Consider the following 18,808-nt stretch of genomic DNA (forward strand, 5'->3'; position numbering starts at 1 on the left):
CGACAGTACACTGTAAACAAAAAAGGCTCGAAAAAGAACCTTTAAAGGAGCTACTGCGAATTGGGTTCTTGACTGAAAGTACTTTACGTTGGTCAGCTAAAATTTAGTTTCTTTTTTTCCTATCTATGAATAACTTACCTCATCCATCATAGCCTATGTAAGTTTACTTTTACGAACAAGCTCCTAAAGAGAGCCAGACGAAAAGAACTGCAGCGTCGAGCTATGAAAAACCCTTTCCTTGCCATATTCAAGTTCTGTAATATACTACAAATCAACTCTTTATTTTTAGAGTGACCACTGCCGTATTGCGCAGACCATAGGCAGCGCCAAATTTCTGTCACGCCTTTACAAGGCTTGACATAATGAAATAAATAACAAATAAAGAAAAAGCCTCCATTACAACAAACTCATCTTGTTCTAACCACTAAAAACTTCCACAAAACTAGCTTATTTACGCAAACGTCACTTCCTTTCAACATATCATTTAACAAAAGTATGCTGAACCGCGTTGGCTGAAGACGACGAATATGTTAATGTTTAGTGACCGACCTTTCTCGCTAGCGTTCATTATTTTCCCTTTTGCAAATGATGATTTTTTTTAGATAATGTACTGCCTGGTGATACACCCGTCATTGACAAACAATAACAAGGCAGCGGTAGAGTTTTCAACAGAAAGTCACTTTAAAATGACTTTGAGCGAAAATAGTTCACTAATTTCAGTCACGTTCTTTGCTTTCAGGGCTTTTGCAAAAGTTGCTTTGCTCGCATTACTTTGTTGAAGCAGTGCGTGAAAGCCATCGGATTACTTACTGGACTGAAACACTTCAACCTTGCCGTGCTTGATTTAAACAGACTGAAGTTGATATGACCAATGATGAATAGAAATCAGTCAAGCAAGTTCGCATCACCACGAAACACGTCGTATTTTCAAAACACATTTATTGCAAACAGTTCTATTATATTATGCAAGCCCACCAGACGGTTTTTCTGTTGGTCTGTTCTGTCTACAGTAAAATGAATATGAATTGATTGTACAGTGCTGATGGTTGGTAGATCTAAAGCTTTATAATCGTCATATAATTTTACCCAAAACTTCCTTTGAAGGAGTAGAATCGTTCCTTGTTCAACTTGCTCGCTTTCAGTCTGCTTAAGATGGACACTTTTGTCTGATTCACATCATCACAAAAATATTTTATTTCTGCCCGAAAAAAATCATCTACAGTACTTCAATTGTAAATTAAAGTGACGTATCTTACTCCAACGCAATGCATTTTTTACTTTCTCCGCATGAAATAATATTCGTCATGCATAAAGGATGCATATTTGACACAACCCATCGCAGATGAGAATGGTTCTTTTACATAAACTCATTTATTTGGGGAATAGGTCCTTTTCTTAATCAACTAGTTTAAAAGTTGCTTTTATCACAACTTGGATGATAAACTAAAACCAAACAACTGAAACTTAATGAAGGTTTTACGTTGGTATGCTTACAGTATTCGTATAGCCTGCAGGTATGCTATCACTACTATTATCTTCACTTGAGAATTTTCTTTTGTTTTTTACAAAATCTAACCTCAAAGTTGTAGTTAGAAAGGCTGTACTACCAGTGATACATTCAATCGAAATGTCGGCACGACGAACAGTCACATAACATCCATATATAAGGAAGATGTTTATTGTTTACCTCAATCCTTGCATACAATATGGGAGAGACAGTAAAAACTCAGTAGCATAGGGTATTAAAATTTTTTTTTTGTTTTAGTATCTTGTTGTGTTTTAAGTCTTTTTTGGCTAGTCTGCATGGTCTTGTTTATATTGAATTACATAAGTTTCTTTGCTTTCCATCCTCTTAATCTTCACCAACGGGATATTAGTCTGGATACGACAAAAATGCTCGCGAGTGTATTATCCAGCAGAAACCAGAAATAATCGCAAATAACAATCAATTATTTTCGACCCAAAGAAATTTTCCAATTTATAAAATCAAATTGTTAAAATTAAAAAAAAAATTAAGAAAGTGTGCACAGGTTTTTAAGTGAAATGACATGTTGCTATTACTGCCGCGTGAGAGCTTTATTATTCGTTTATTGCAAGTTAAAAGAAATGTATCTTTGACTGGACGGTGGACATGTTAATTTCTGGCAAAAAAGGTTTTAGTGCGTATTTTTTTGTTTAGTATAATTTAAGTTTGATGGCTATGAAAACAAATTGTTTTTCGTTTTTTTTTTAATGCATTAAGCCAAAATTTTAACCCAAGTGAAGAAGAAATAAGTTTTATAAAAGAAATATTAGAATGCCTTCGGTCAGAAGACATAGTCCTACCGGTCCCGTAAAACAGGTTTTAAATGTTAGAATATTAAAGACCTCGATTTAGAGACGACGACATTACAAATTCAATCCTTTTTGATTAACAATTTCTCGTCATTTTAAACCTGGTCTTTCCTGTTTCGAATGGGAAATATTCATGCTGTATGATGGCATTAAAAAAAATTCATTTCATCGGTAAATGAACACTTCATACAAGCACAAAATGTAACAATTGTAACATCATTACAATTTAGTTTCATAACACACAAGAAACAGCAAAGGCCAGCGTATAACAATTGTCGAGCAAGCTACTTCTACCTTTTATTTGCAACACTGACAACGCAGGTAAAAGTAAATACCATTTGTTTAACAAAACGAGTGACGTAAAAACCAGTAGCGTAGCGTGACCATTTTTGGGTGTTCACTTTTTTCACTCAACTTGAATCATACAGTATAGGCTACTAGTCTACCAGTATTAAAAACAATCAGTGGAGCTGACTCGGTCGAACCGCAATCAGGGCTTTATTAAATACAAGAAGACTGAAGTTTGCTGAAAAAAGTAAACACCCAAAAAAATAATTACCCTACCCCACTGGTAAAAGCATATTCAAACGAAACGGAAAGTCTACTTTTCTGAAGAACATGCTATAACATTTAGATTATACAATGGCCATAAAGAATATTGTCCTGCGAAACATTTTGGTTTTGCGGTTATGCGCTTTTATGTGTAGACGAGGCCTACTCGCACAGTAGATAAAAGCAATACAATGGAGACAGCAACTTCATTTTATTCAGTTAAGCGCCATTCTGTAGTCGGACTGCCGCAATCTCTTCCGGTATGCATTGTTATCCAGTCACTGTAAGCGGTGACTCGTGTGTAGACACCCGGTTCACCGACCACTCCACACATGAGTCCATAGCTTGTGATTCCATCAACGTACCACCTGTTTCCATGTTTGCACAACAGTGGGCCTCCGCTGTCCCCCTAAAATATTGCGACATGCAGAAAGTCAACTATAAAAAACTAGAGCAGTAAAAAATTGTTGATTAATTGTGAGGATGATAAATATCAAGAATATCCTGTTAATTAAATTTTGTGTCATCATCTTATTTTAGTTGGACCCAATATACATAGATTAACTTGCAATGCTAATTTAAAGCAATAATTATAAACTGGAGGAAAAGATAAGTAGTTAATTTTTGAAATCTTTCACAAAAATGTCATTATCAAACTTTACAAATTACTTAAATTTATGAAACTTGTCTATTGTAACACTTAATTCATATAAGGTTTATTTTAAAACATAACTAATGAGTAGCTTAAAATAAAATATCTTCTGGTAAACATTATCAAAATTACCCTTTTCTGAATTTAAAGTGGCAAAACTTTGTTTTAAAAGGTTTAATTATTATCGTTACCTAATTTTTATCACCTGAACCAAAGTAGCCTGGCTAATTCTAATCCCGTATTACTATTGTACCACACTGTTTGGTGGTGTCAATGTGTCAGGCATTCACCTTGTTTTGCGTTTTTATTTTTTATTATTTGCATGGGAATGAATCAATACCATGTACCAAATAATTATAGCAAATTTACCTGACAAGTGTCCCCTATCGACCTTCCTCCGACGCAAAATGATTTTGTCGAATCGAAATTGGTGAATAATTGTTCACAGTGTAAAGGTTGCCGAATCAACAAGCTTACTTGTTTCAGTTGTAAGTTTGATACACCTCTTCCTGTGAATGCAAAATGTAAAAGCTTAATATAAACGTTTACTGTTGATCACAATGTAGCAAATAAATATTGATTGATTGAATTTTTATTTTCGGACTGGGAAAGCTTCTTTGTGAGCTTAGTCCTGGTAGTTTTCCGTACTTGCAGAAGCTTTGAACCACTGACGCAGGCCCGGTCACCGCGATTGATAGAGTGAAATTTCCGATTGTTGAAGTAATGTTGCCAGAAAATATTCCATCCATTAGATGCCGCTGAATGGAGAGCAATCCATAAAGTGCGTTGCTCAAGCACGCATCCCGAGAATCGATCCAGCGCAGCTTGATCTTGAAGCTTCTTCGTTCACGAAGTCATGTCTGACCAACCGAGCTATCTATTGTTACAAACTAGATAATGTTCACGCATGCCATGGAGGGATTGATAGCAGGGATAAGTCTTACAAATTACTTTTCGGCATTGTCTCTGATTTTACCAGATATTTTCTATCTTACACTTAACATAATGTCGATTATTGTAACATTCACGACGTATACAAAGGTCTGGCTTGCGGAATATAAGCTTCAAACATGTGGTTCTACTCCAACAAACGTCTAATCAAGGAAAATGATCAAGACAAAACGACATTTACAAAAGATCATGAACACGAATGTTCAAAACATAGCAATGACAAACTTAGAAGCTATCGAATCTAACATACAAAATGAGCTCAAGCTTGCAAATATTGTAGTTACCATGCGAAATCAATTCTTACAAAAGCATGAATGAAAATTGATGGAGTTGCGACCCTTTAGTGTCACTTTAGTTTCAGTACTTTAACTGACGTCCGTGTTGATTAAAAACTTACCATTTGTAGCACCCCAACCTACAGCATAGCAGCGAGCGAAACTGGGAGGACCATGGGAGTTTAATGAAGGATCTAACAAAGGATTAAAATACTCTGGAAAACAAGCCGGACGGATGGTATTGGTCATTCTTAAAGGCTGCCGCAAACGAACCAGAGCAATATCATTAATCGTGCGGTCGGAATCGTATCCTTGATGAGGAATAATCTCTCGAGGATGTTGAACCTGCAAAACAAACAGGTAGTCAATGTAGCAAAATGCACTGTGTTCCGAAAACGTTGCTATGTGCCGCGTGCATGCTTAACGGCGGTTTAAAGTAAAAGTAAACAATCTGACTCATCGCGAACCATCAGAAGAATTGGATAGAAAAACTTAGAAAGAACTAGCGCATGGTGACTAAACTTTTTACAAGAAGAACAAATCTGTAAGCTTAGATTATTTGAGTGTTAGCTACTCTTTGCAAACGTTGAGCATCATGCTTGACAGAAAAGATTGAATGTCGTTACTTTTTGTGTTTGGCTTTCAGTTTCATCCTTGTTAATGCAGAATAACGGAATAAGGAAACTTACTATTACGTGCCTTGTCGGTGCAGTGACAGTTCTGTTGTGTTGCCCGATGTGGACAACGAAGGCGAGAGTGTTCGTTCTGTGCACGGGGAACATTATTATTATTAATTTAATCTTTTCTTATACTGTATATGAATTTTTTGTAAAACGTTTGCAAAATTGTTCTTTAAAACAAAAAAAAAACACAATTTTCTAACAAAAAATAATAATTCTTGCTTTTTTAGGTTATGTGAGAAAGTTGTATTTCAGTGTGAATATGCAAAAAAAAAGAAAAAAAGATACAAAATAGCATAATTCCAAAGCACCATCAGCCTATCATTAGGCAAAAATATTTTGTATCATCTATCAATCGGCAGTTAAAGAAAAAAATCGCATTTCATCGCTATCATTTAGTATTGCCCATAGTGGTAGCCCAGCCAATATTGCACCTTCTTTAGAAAACTTTTTTAAAACGACTTTACAAAGATTTGGTGATCTTAGATCTGATATAGATGTATGGAACTACATTATATTGCTTTTCATACTGTAGACTAGAGTAGACCCTTGGTAGACCACAACATGTCATTTACAGATTTCTTGGTATCTGATTATGTTTTTGTTTCATGAATAATGACATTAAGCCAAATGGCAAAACTTGGGATTTTAGATCAAGGTAGTGTGAATCTACATCTGCTTTTGGTTTATCCGCAAGATCAGAAAGATTTCGATTTTTTTTTTTTTTTTAATTACAAAATATTGTAGCCTACTCTTTATAGGTAGCCTATATACCGTAAGAGGAGTGAAGCTGATGTTTAAGTAATTTAGGCAAGCTAGTAGCGAAGTGTACAAAATTGTCAAATTGGCAATTGACCCTTCTAATGTTGCCGGAACAACGAAGCTGCACGTCCCAGAATGTAATAATACGTGGCAAGACTTACATAAAACCATATCCTGAATCTGAAGAAAAGCAATGTGCTGCTGTTAGAACCCAATTGGCGCATATCACCGCTCCTCCGCAGTGCACACGTGTTCTGTTAGTTTGGCCTGCAATCTTTTTCCGTATTTGTACAGCCCATGGCCAGGATCCTCGTATCGCTCTCTTGCCACCTAACAAAAACCAGCTCATAGTCAACAAAAAGTACAATAAAAGCCGTTTTTTGCACACCAATCGTAAACGGCACGGCACACTGTCTATTTTAACAATAACGTCATTTTAAAATTTAAAGTAACCACTAATATAATTGTGACTTCAAATGTATTAAATAAAAATTGTATTAATATTGAGACTGATTTATCAAAGTCAAGAGTTTAGCTTTGTGCCATTTGGTAATTTTATTGCAGTGTAAACCAATGATCGAGAAGAAAGTTGTAGGATTGGAAAATGTTATTTAATTTCAAGCAATACCGAGATATGCAAGACAGACTCAAGAGACATTGCTAAATAAACAAGTGTGCAGCCCCTGTTTGAAGTCTCAACAAGCAGTTGTAAGCTGAAAGGGAGTCTTTTCTATTCAGCTTGCATTGGGAATTACTAAAGCTTGTTTTTGTAACATCGTTTTGACAAACTTCCTGTTATTCAATGGCGAATCCAGAGCAGCGATTAGAACAATATCCCTCTCTAAAACAAGGGAAAATAACTTTATTCATGATGTATTGCAAAATCGAATTAATGTAGACCAGGGATACCTAGTCTAATATCCCTAATGTAGACCTACACATCAGTGTGTTTTGTTGAAATACCCCCTCCTCCAAGGCTACCGGCTGGATCCGCCCCTGCTGGTATTGTTTGTTTTCTCTTTCCATACTGTACTGTCCTGTCACAGATGTCCTACAGTGGTTCTCTTAGTTCTCAAATCATTAATTAAAGTACCGTATTGTGTATTGGATTTAAATAAAATATCTGTCGTAATTTCATGAAAGCCTATACTTATTGTTACACTATTTTGCATAGAAAACGTGCAAGTTTGTTTCATATTTTTCATAACTTTTTCATTGGTTGAGTAGGGTGTTTGGCATAGTGAAGCCAATCAATTGTCAATGGTTCAACAACAATGTGTTTGTCAGTAAATGAAACTTCAAACTGCAACAAAGGTACTCACCGACTATCCGCACATTTGGTTGGTAGTGTTGAATACCGCACTTGATTGTTTTTCTTGCTGCTAAAAATCAATTAAAGATTAAAAATGCATTTCGTTTCTTAGGCTACAGTTTTTGAAATAAAAGTTGACTATTCAAAAAGTAAAAATCTACTTTCGGGGCAGTTTATTTTTAAATCACTATGTTCCAAATGCTTATTGCCGCTTTGTCAAGTATTGTACGGTATTATGCTTTGTACAATGAAACCTAGAACATTGTGGCTTTGCGCGCAATCTTTTTTTTTTTTTCTACAACGCACGTATCTTTATTGAGATTTCCTCCAAAACAAACATGAATTAAAACAATTAGTGCAAACAATTAAAATCTTCATGAGAAACCTAAATTTGACACCAGGTGTAGTCGACACGTAAAGGCTTAAAAATTTGGCAATGCCACCCCTGCAGCACTATTTTTTTTTATAAAGAGTGGCCTAGTCCAGGGCTTCCCAAACTGGAGGTCACGACACCCTAAGGGTTCGCTTAACGAACTTCAGGGGTCGCAGAAAGTACACCAATTTGCACAAGGTAGCCTACTGCGTATTAACACTTCTGTGCAAGATGCTGTGACAGTTAATTAAGAGTCGCGCACTCAATAGGCTGCCTGTAGCCTATTTTTGAAAATTTATGAGGTGAAATGGAATCAGAGTTAAAAAATCTTTTACTGCATCGTGAAGTGAGGTGGCTTTCAAAAGTCAAAGCTTTAAAATGGCTAGCCAACGTTGAAAACCGAAATCGTGATTTTTCCAACAGAATAAAATTCAGTCTTGGTCCACCATTTTCGCAATGACATATAGCTTTTGAAATTATGCCAAATGTCAGATTTGCTTGAAAAACTGAACGAATTTAATTTGTCCCTCCTAGGAGAAAACATCAATATTTTGCATTGAAATCTATAATTCATACGATCATCAAAAAACTGAACATCTGAACTAAAATTTCAAAATTATTTATCTGAAATGTTCTCACTTCGCCTACCGTTCCAGCCTAAGCAACATTAAAACCGCCTTGAGACCGGCATTAACAAACACTGAGCCACGCCTGGACTTGCTTTGTGGCAGAAAGCAGTCACACCCATCACACCGGATAAATGTGTTTGCTTTTGTTTCCAGTAGGCTGCCCATGGGCATCGTTGTGACGGTCAGAAATAAACAAAAAAATAAAAACAAACTAAACTGAGTGGCGGTAAATTGTTTTTGGTTTTCGTTTGATCCAAGCTTTTTAATAAATATCACACAACGATATTTCGCACTGTTCGTCGTTTTAATCAAGGGGTCGCGAAAATTTTTAGGAGATTAAAAGGGGTCGCGAGCAAAAAAGTTTGGAAAGCCCTGGCCTAGTCAATGGGGGAAGGAGTGTTCACTGTTCACTGTTCACACACTATCACCGGAAGGCCATAGTCTCCTACTGTGGTGCCTTTTGAAACAGCTACGCACAATAAAGTATTTTTAAAAAAGCAGTTTATATTTTGATCAGAAAATAATATCACTTTTTACCAACACATAGGCAGTCGGAGAGTGACACTGACAAAACCAATTTTAAAACAACTATCTGCAAATTCTGCAATTTTAACATCAATATCTGCAGACGAAAGTTACAATAATTTGCAAACCTAACAAAAACTGCATAGTATATACTCACGTTCAGCTGTCGGTGCTTGACACAGCACGGATGGAATGCATAAACCATCTATGTTAACAACAGGAAAGATAGGGGGACACATGCAACCAGAAACGCATTGATTTTGAGGTGGAGGTTGTAGACATCGGTTACCCCCAGTCTTGTAGTTTTCACAAGTTAGTGTGCAAGTGGGTAAACAATCTGTGGGAATTCGACCTCTTGGACAAATCCTTAAAGGTTCTAAAATTTCAAACAAAAATTTATTTGAGATGTTTTGTAGAAAGTGGTTTTTAGTGATGTCAAAAAATAAACACATAGCCTATCCATTTTACTGTGGATTTTGAAATCAAGCGTTTCTGTATGAAACAATTTAACATTCCTGCTAAGTTATATCTGTAGGCTATACTTCTATTTGATTGATTGAATTTTTTCCTCGGACTAGAAAAGCTTCATTGAGAACTTAATCCTGGCAGTTTCGCATACTTGTAGAGGCTTTGAATCACTGACGCAGGCCTGGTCACCGAGATTGAAAGAGTGAAGTTTCCGATTGTTGAAGTCTTGTTGCCGGAAATTATTCCATTCATTAAATGCTACATCTAGATCCCGATAAAGAATCCAAGATCCCGATAAAAATGAAACAAGTTGTCAATGTTTTTAAGTGATTAACAACTACAGTAATATTTGATATACAGTAAAATTACCTCTCACATTGATCGGCCTTGGAGTAGCAGTTAAACTATTGATGGATGAGGAGATAGTCACAGCTTCAGTAGAATTTTCTACTTTGGTTGTTGAATTATCGTAATTAAATGTTGTTTTGGTAGTAGTTGATGTTCCTGTTATTGTTTCTGTTTCCATTGTTATTTCAGCAGTTGTTTCTGCTGTTGTTTCTGCAGTTGTTTCTGCTGTTGTTTCTACTATATTTGTTTGGTATTCTATCGTATATATTATCCTAAATCCAGGATACGATAAATACTCGTCACTAATGAATTTAATATTAACCGATCTATTTGTAGAAGTAAAGACTGAAGTTGTATCTTCACGGCCACAGTATGTTTCGGTTTGACTGCTATCTTGAATGATGAGCTTGTCGGCAAAGCACGTCGGAGGGCAAGAAAAGCAGTCTTTTCTACAAAAGTAAAAGCGTTCCTGAAAAAACAGTGTTGCTTACGTTTGATATTGCAAATTGATTAAGATGATTGTGTGCTTTATAAAGTAGACACTAACGGAAGATGTTGATACATTTCAAGGACTGGTTGGTTGGTTTTAAATCTTTATCTTCGGACTGACAAAGCCTTGATAGGTTACTCCTGATAGTTTCGCATACTTGTAGAGGCTCTTGACGCAGGGCCGGTTACCGAGATTGGCAGAGTGACTTTTCCGATTGTTGAAGTGTTATTGCCAGGGAATTCTTCCATTCACTAGGTGCTGCTGAATGGAGAGCAGTCCTGAAACTGCTCTCCACTAAGCGGCGTCCAGTAAATGGAATAATTTACGGACACTTTCATACAAGCGGAAATTTCTCTCTGTTAATCTCCGTGACCGGCCTGCGTCAAAAGTTCAAAGCCTCTACAAGTAAGCGAAACAGCCAAGATTAAGCTCTCAAAGAAGATTTTTTAGTTTGAGGTAAAGATTCCCACAATCAATGATATCATGATTTCCACCGACAACTTCAATCACAATCTTCCCATTCTCGCTGGCATCCAACCCGTTGAGCTTCGTCAATAAGAAGCCACTTTGTTGCTCGTTCGACAGGAAATGGAGCCCAACCATGTTCTCTATTCCAAGATCTCTGCTTCCCATTTCAAGGCCTTGACTGAAATCAAGACTCCCATTCGTGCCAGCCGATCAACTTCTCATCAACTAAGCTGATGGACAAAACATCTCTGCTGCTAATTGCGGGGCAGACCATAAATGGAACTCTCAATGAAAGTCAAACACCTCCAGATTCCATTTGTTCATCGCCGATTCCGACACCCGTCCCACGGCCAGACACTACAAAAACAGGCGTGGGTGCGCCTCAACCGTCGTCGTACGGGCGTCGGACTTTTCCGCTCAACCATACACCAATGGGGAATGGTTACTTTCTTTACTTGTTAATGTTGCGCTGAGGAACAGACCACATCATTAACGATTGCACCATCTTCAAGCCACCTAATGGAGTGGAAGGTTATGCGTCAATTCAAAACCGATAATTCAAAGCGGTCAATTCAAATCCGATAATTTATTTACGATAAAGACAATAACCGTAACCCTGAGCCTAACCTTAACCCAGGGATCTCTGAAAAACAGAGATCTTTCATTCAGAGATCCCTGGATTAAAATTTCGTCTTTGAATCATCGGCTTTGAATTGTCGGCTTTGAATTGTCTGCTTTGAATTGTCTGCTTTGAATTGTCATGATACCGAAGTGGAAGGTCTGGGTGTCTTAGATGATGAAACAAAAGACTGGCTGCTCTCTATAGCAGCCTTCCAGCTTAGTCAGAGACACATTGTGAATCTGTGGTGGTAAAAGGATAACCTCGGCCCCAAAGGCTCACACAACGACGACGACCAACTTCACTTGTAAATGTAGTCACAAGTAGAACTTAAATTCAGCCAGAACAAGCTGGATTTAAAACCGGAACTCTTATATTGTGTCCAGCATTCCGGTTTGAATTCATGAATTGCAGCAAATAGTGTAATGCAAGTGTTTCTAATCATTTACGTATTGATAGCTATTTAACTTACCGTAAGAGCGTTTTAGAATAAAAAAACAATATAGCTTAAGAATCTAGCAAGATAAGACGTGGCTGTAGCTAACAGCAACACACGTAGCTAGCTTTTTATCTTTAGATAATTTTGTATCAAATTTTTGTTTGCATACCTTACTTTGTTACCTCTAGTGCAACCAAACTTGCCTTTTTGACTCAAGATGCAGCATTGTTACTTCTAAGTTCAGCCGGGCTTCTGTGGGAAACACAATTACCCAGTTGCAATCAACCTCATTTGGATAATTTCCTGGATAGTTTGGGGAAGTAATTTCTCCACTGGAAGAAGTGTGGACAATAGGATTCGTTTCACTTCCACACGTTGTAGGTTCATCTGAAGTTATCACAAACAAAACAAATGTAGTTTGAAACTAAATGAGCTACTTTTGATAAGCCTTCTTGAATATGCAGGCAATAATGACAAGTCAACAAAGTTTGAACAAGTGAATAAAAAAATAACAGTTAACCTCTCAAGTACATGTAGCTCCACACAAAGTGAAATTTCCATGCCTTTTAACTCTTTTTTATTTCTTTAAAAGTAATGTCTAAAAAGACATCATTGATCCAAAAAGAATGTTTAAAAAGACATTATGAAAAGTAACTACGGACAAAGGCCAGTGTTTCGATCTTCCGATCTCTTCAGCGTAGTAAATTGAAAGTGGAAAGTTGTCTTGAAGGTGTTGGTTGAGATGATGATTTGAAACTTGAGTGATTGTTGTGAGTCTCACAACAATCACTCAAGTTTCAAATCATCATCTCAACCAACACCTTCAAGACAACTTTCCACTTTAGACATTTTAGACATTACTTTAGACATTACTTTTAAAGAAATAAAAAAGAGTTAAAAGGCATGGAAATTTCACTTTGTGTGGAGCTACATGTACTTGAGAGGTTAACTGTTATTTTTTTATTCACTTGTTGATTCATTCATATCAGTTTGTATCCTCTGTGGATCCTTCTCTAGTATCATGGGCCAATCCTATAGATGTTTGCTGGTACACCCCTTCATTTTCTTTGAATTTCAACAAAGTTTGTTTGATTTTTTTGTTGCATGAGTTTTTGTAACGGATTCTGCATGAATTTGGAATGCTGATTTCTAATCTGCAATCACTTTTTGCATGCTCTTGTTTTTATGCAACCGACAATTAAATTTTTTTTCTTCTATTTGTGACATAGATTTAGTGCTTAAATTTGATTTGCACCGGATAATTTCTATTAATCCTTGCTTTTTCTTTTTATACATCATTTTCAATTCTTGTAAACATTAGCTACTCATGGCTGATTGACTTGCACGTGGTGGAGTTCAGTCGTGGATCAAGGGAGGGGGACTTGTTTATGTGCCTCCTCTCCTTCCAGATAGAAAACAAAACAAAAACAAATGTAATTTTTCTCCAGCTTTGCAAAAATTTCTTACTTGCTTTGCTCACTCAAGCCCATTTAATTAACTTAACCGAGGCATTAGGTGCGCAGGGCTTCAAGAGCAATGGATCTAGGGTAGAAATGATTTCTGAACTTCTCAAAAACAAACTATAAAAAGATTGCAATAGGGTATTCCAAAATAAACCCATTACTCATTCAACCAGTTAACAATTAAATTGAGCTATTTCACTGTTTATAAAGATGTTAGGTGAAATGTGTTTCGAAATTTTACTAAAAGACTACACAACACAAAGCAAACCTTGAAAAGTTTTAAACCAAAACTTGTCACTCAAACTTCTTAGGAGATTCAATTTTGCTTCGATAAACTTGGGCAGACACGAAATGCAAGGCATTCATGACCCAAATTGTTGCCTCAAGTGCATCATTAATTATAAGTTAGGCTAATCTAAGCACTTTACATAATGCAGAATTTTCGTGAAAACTGATAACAATTTCTTTTTTGAAAGCTGTTTGATGATATCTGTATAATATTATCTTCACTTAATCAACATCATCAGACGTGGAAAAGCAAAGACAATTTGATTCCAAAAATTTCAGTCAGACTGTTAATCGCTTTTCAACAGTTTGATTAATCGTTTTTCTACTTAATTTTTCTTATTTTCTACCGCTTCCGCAAGGCAACAAAAAGCTCTTAGCCTATAAGCCAGGGTTTTCCAACCTTTTTTACACCGTGGCCTCCTTTGAAGATTTTAAAAAATCAATGGCTCCCCTATTTTTTTCATCCTTTTGAAAAAATTAAGAAACGTCATTTTAATTGAAAAACTTGTTTATACAGTAACCGGTAGTTAGAATGATAAAAATGATATAAATACAACACACAATAAACATGATAGTACATTAATAGTTATTACATATGCAGTTAATGTGATGGTTGAGCTTGTTTTTGCAGTATTTTTATTAAATTTTAATTTTTTTTGTTATATAGTGTTGGAGTGGACTTAGAGATGATAAATTAAAAAAATTATTATTTTTCAAATTTTTCCATGGCCCCCTTGAAAAAGGCTTATGGCCCACTAGGGGGCCATGGCCCCCAGGTTGGGAACCCCTGCTATAGGCTATATCAATGCGAGTCAGCAAAGAGTAAAAAATCTTAGAAAATTTCGGTCAGACAGTATCAGAGTAGTGGAAATGCACAAAATGTGACAAATCAGGCGCATCTCCAGGTGTCCATGAAACCACTATAAAAGATGTACAAAAAACAAACTGTGCTTCTGACGTTGTTATAAACTTAACCTTGGAATAGACTAACCAATTCCAATGCAAGCTCCATTAACGTCGGCATATCCTGCACAGCAAGCTCGTATGCGCCTCACGCATTGAGTATGAATTTCCCTTGGAATGGTCCTTAAACATCAAGTATTAAATCACAAACACAGAATAGTCTGTACAGTTAAAATTGGAAATGCAACACAATTTTCAACTTAAGTAAAAACTGTTCAACGTCCAAGGTAACCATATGGTGTTGAGCACTAGCGTACGCAGGGGGGGGGGCCATTGGGCCATGGCCCCCCCCTTAAAAATGTTTTAGTAGTTAACGACGTAGATTAAGGCATTTAATATGTTTTGGGTTGCACTGTCAGAGCAATTAACAATGTTGTTCTATAGACTAAGCTAATACGAAATACATAGCCCAATCCACCAACCCCACCCCAGGTAGGCCTATGCCAATGTAGCGTAGTGTTCTGTAAGCCTATTATAGCGAGAAAAAAATGGATAGTCTAAACTAAAACCATACTGGGATATCATGAAGACGTCTGGGATATCAATGGCCAGTGGCGTAGCCAGGGGGGTTTGGGGGTTACAACCCCCCCTTTGGCACGCGTGTGACATCACGATATTGAAAATCATGCCTTCAGTCTCTTTATGCTTGGGAATGATGCTTTCAGTCTAAAAAAAACTTGCCTAATTTTAAACAAAACTGCATTAAAAGAGCGAGTTTTGCCAATACCAAACATTCAAACATCTCAGCCAGGAATTAGCAACAAGAAAACATAGAGACTTAGCTTTATTTCCGAAAAATGCAGAAGAAAACATGATCTTATCCTTTTTGCCATGCCACCTGACAGCACCATTTTACAGGAATATTTATACCCACATTTTTGTTGAAAATGCTCTCAGAATGCACCAAATTCAAAGTAATTTTCAAAATTTTCTGGGGGAGGCCCCCCACACCCCCCGCCGCTGGGTGTCCTCTCAGGCAAAAACGCTGTCGGGCTTCGCCCGCCGTTGTCAAACCCCTCCCTTTACAAATTCCTGGCTACGCTACTGTCAATGGCCCCCCCCTTGACAAAATCCTGCGTACGCCACTGGTGTTGAGACCATCGACGTATCAGTACACGAAGTGACAAATGCGGCAAACATGCTGTGTCACGTGCATGTTTCACGTCAAGTAAATCGGATCAACAAATGTGTCTCAGCAATCGATTGCTACAAGAATTAAAAGCGTTTGAGGCTGAGCTCATTTGTGGTGCGATACTGATTATCCCAAGCCTCAATGGCAAAACACGTGTCTATTGCTGTATCGCTGTTAAAGTTGCTGCAAACGACTGCTGAGAAAAATTGATAACATTTTACAGATAAACCTAAGAGTCAATTTGCGCAGTTTTTTTATCACAGTAGGCTACACATTTTAAAAGACTTTAAAGTCAAATATGCAATCACCCTAAAACGCAAGGACCAAAACTACAAAAACCGGTAATTGGTGTGTAGACGATTTGAGTGCAAGGATACGTTTCATCTCTGTTGCACACTCCGTCTTCAACTTGTCGCTTATGGCGGGATGCTCTGCAATGCAACAATGAGATCCCAGGATAATATTCAATGATCAACAACCAGCCTAATTTCAGTCGTAAACATATTGATCAAGATTTCTCTGTCCGACCACGATACAACTTCCTTGCTCTACTTTTTCCTTATCTTTAATTTAATTTCTGAAAAGTATGAACGTGTTAATAACAATTTTTCATAGTTCACTTCCACTCAAGAAAGAACAAATTTACTATAATTTCTTGATGGTTTACGTATCCCTAAGATTGGTTGTACGAAGCACAATGAATGTTCCCGTTGCAGTTCCCGTTGCAGTATCCACACATTCTACGTGAACGTTTGTATTATTTGACTTTATATGTGTATTTATACTCGCAACAAAATAAACGCCAATCAATCAATGTTCTATAAGTTACATCAAGAAATATTCGGTGTCTGATTTCCACCAATGTAAATAAAGTTAAGGTCTTTCATAGCTGTTAATTGGTCTATAATGTTATCACTTTTTAACATTTTTATTTCAATAGTTAAACGTTACAAGATTCAGTTATAAAAGTCTGTAAAAAAATATTTCACTTACTTTACAAGCAACAATTTCTCTGACAAATGACGACTCTCTGAAGCAGAGAAAGAAAAGCAAATAAAAACAAATAACAGATGTACGTTCATTGTTAAGACCCAAAATGCTATGAAGTCAATAAAAATATGAAAATTTTTCACAAAAAAACATGGTTACTGATATTTTTATAATGATGCATTTTTTTGTGTAACACTATTTTCTAAGATTGTTCTTCAATAGCCTACAGTAGCTATAGAGAAGAATTGGAGGTCACAATCCAACACTTGAGAAGACGTGCATGACTGTAACTTCACCGGTAGGAAATCTGAAAAAAAATAGGGGCATCATAGTTTTGACAAAAAAAATTCTAATAGAAAAATAATGTAGCCTGAAAGTTGAGTTTCGAAACTATCGCTGTACGTCCCAATGGTTGGATCTAGAAATGTATATTATAGTAGGCTGGTGACTTAGCATGGTATGAAATACTCGAGCCCATTACCAATCATTTAGTGAGTTTCTGATGAAAAACATAACTGAAATTTCAAAATTTCACCAGAATTATTCATTATGCCACTCATGGCCACCTAATCTGTATATTGTAGAATGTAAGTAGTCTATCTGCTTAGTATTCTACTGATAGTTTCAAATTATGTTGCTTTAGCCTACATCTGATCTGTGAACATACACAAAATGTAGGCTACCTGTTTATTGGCACACATAGCCTGCAATATAAATAACTCGCTTAAGCTTGAAAAAGTTTACAGCAGTCATGCTCAAAAGCGTCGCAAACACAGACAAAGAAACAAAAATGATTGATGCGCTAAAACAACATTTATGATTTGGTAAGAAATTTTTTGGCAGCCTAAATGTTGAACGCATGGTGAAAGATTAAAAATGATAAATTGACAATTAGAAGTTTCAAGAAACTGATTCTTGGCACTTAGGCTAATACTAGTATCTTTTTTTCGAGGCTATAGTTAAAGTTTTTAAACATTTCTACTTACTTTCAGCTCACAAAAACTGGTTTAGGCTATTTACAACAATTGAACGTCTGGAGACGTTGAATCAAAATAAAAAAAAATAGAACTTTTGCCACTGCATATGAGCCTTTTACAACTCTGTGTTGTCTTCGCTTTTCTCTCACCCAATTTTACTTCAATTTGATTGAAACCAAAGCAAACATAATTTTCTTGTTCTCACAAACAACTGGATTTTATCTCTGACATCTAACTTTTAGTTTTATGGTAAGCAGTGTCTGTTTAGAATAGTATTTTTTTTTCTTGAGAAGACCTGCTACCTGTATTTCTAATCATGACTAGTGCGAGTGACGTCAAAAATACGACATGTCCTGGCACGGTCAAGCCTGCGGCGTGTTTGTCAATTGAGTTTATAGATTTTTCACACAATTGCTTCAATTTTCAGAAAGACTTATTTTATTTTTATACAACTTACCCAGACAGCAAAATCCATCATTTTACATTGATTCAACGTCTGCAAACGTTAAATCAAATGTAAAAAATGGGTGACTAATAAAGGGTTGACAACCACTGTTGTGACTTGTTGATGCTATTGACGCAGGATCGGTCACCGAGATTGGCAAAGTGAAGTTTCCCATAGCTGTGGAAGTGTTGTGGTCTTTGAGTTAAAATCTATAAATCTATTAACTATTGCGTTTCCGACCCTGCACAAAACTTATTTGTAGAAAAGGTTGGACTTAAATGTCATCTCTTTGAAAACATGACTATAAGCATACAACAGGGGTTATTAACCAGGGGTGCACGCTCACGCACTAGCTGAGGGTGCGAAGAGGTGTGTGAAACTTTTAACGGTGAGAGAATAGCTTATAGGATAGGCTATTTATGCAATAAAATGTTGCTCATTAGCTTAATGGTTGGTTGCTTTTGAATCTTTATCCTCGGACTGACAAAGCCTTGATTGGTTATTCCTGGTTGTTTCGCATACTTGTAGAGGTTCTTGACGCAGGGCCGGTTAGTGAGATTGGGAGAGTGAAGTTTTCGATTGTTGGAGTGCTCTTGCCGGAGAATTATTCCATTCACTAGGTGCCGCTGAATGAAGAGCAGTTCTGAAATGCGTTGCTCAAGCGCACACTCCG

The 18,808-nt window shown here is 36.6% G+C and overlaps 1 protein-coding gene across 1 annotated transcript; it reads right to left on the reverse strand.

The window, feature by feature from the left end:
• Positions 1-2,324: 2,324 nt before the first annotated feature.
• Positions 2,325-16,850, reverse strand: LOC145776703 (uncharacterized). Its single transcript, XM_082587932.1, has 13 exons — positions 16,717-16,850; positions 16,032-16,154; positions 14,620-14,714; positions 12,081-12,264; positions 10,850-10,997; positions 9,883-10,330; positions 9,203-9,421; positions 7,529-7,588; positions 6,368-6,536; positions 5,454-5,529; positions 4,887-5,109; positions 3,908-4,047; positions 2,325-3,295 (listed from the first exon to the last, which is right to left on the reverse strand). Exons 1-13 carry the CDS (start codon positions 16,803-16,805, stop codon positions 3,098-3,100), a joined length of 2,172 nt encoding a protein of 723 aa, XP_082444058.1. The 5' UTR covers positions 16,806-16,850; the 3' UTR covers positions 2,325-3,097.
• Between the last annotated feature and the right edge of the window lie 1,958 nt (positions 16,851-18,808).

Source organism: Aplidium turbinatum, chromosome 9, assembly GCF_918807975.1.
Source record: "Aplidium turbinatum chromosome 9, kaAplTurb1.1, whole genome shotgun sequence".
NCBI classification, from domain to species: domain Eukaryota; kingdom Metazoa; phylum Chordata; class Ascidiacea; order Aplousobranchia; family Polyclinidae; genus Aplidium; species Aplidium turbinatum.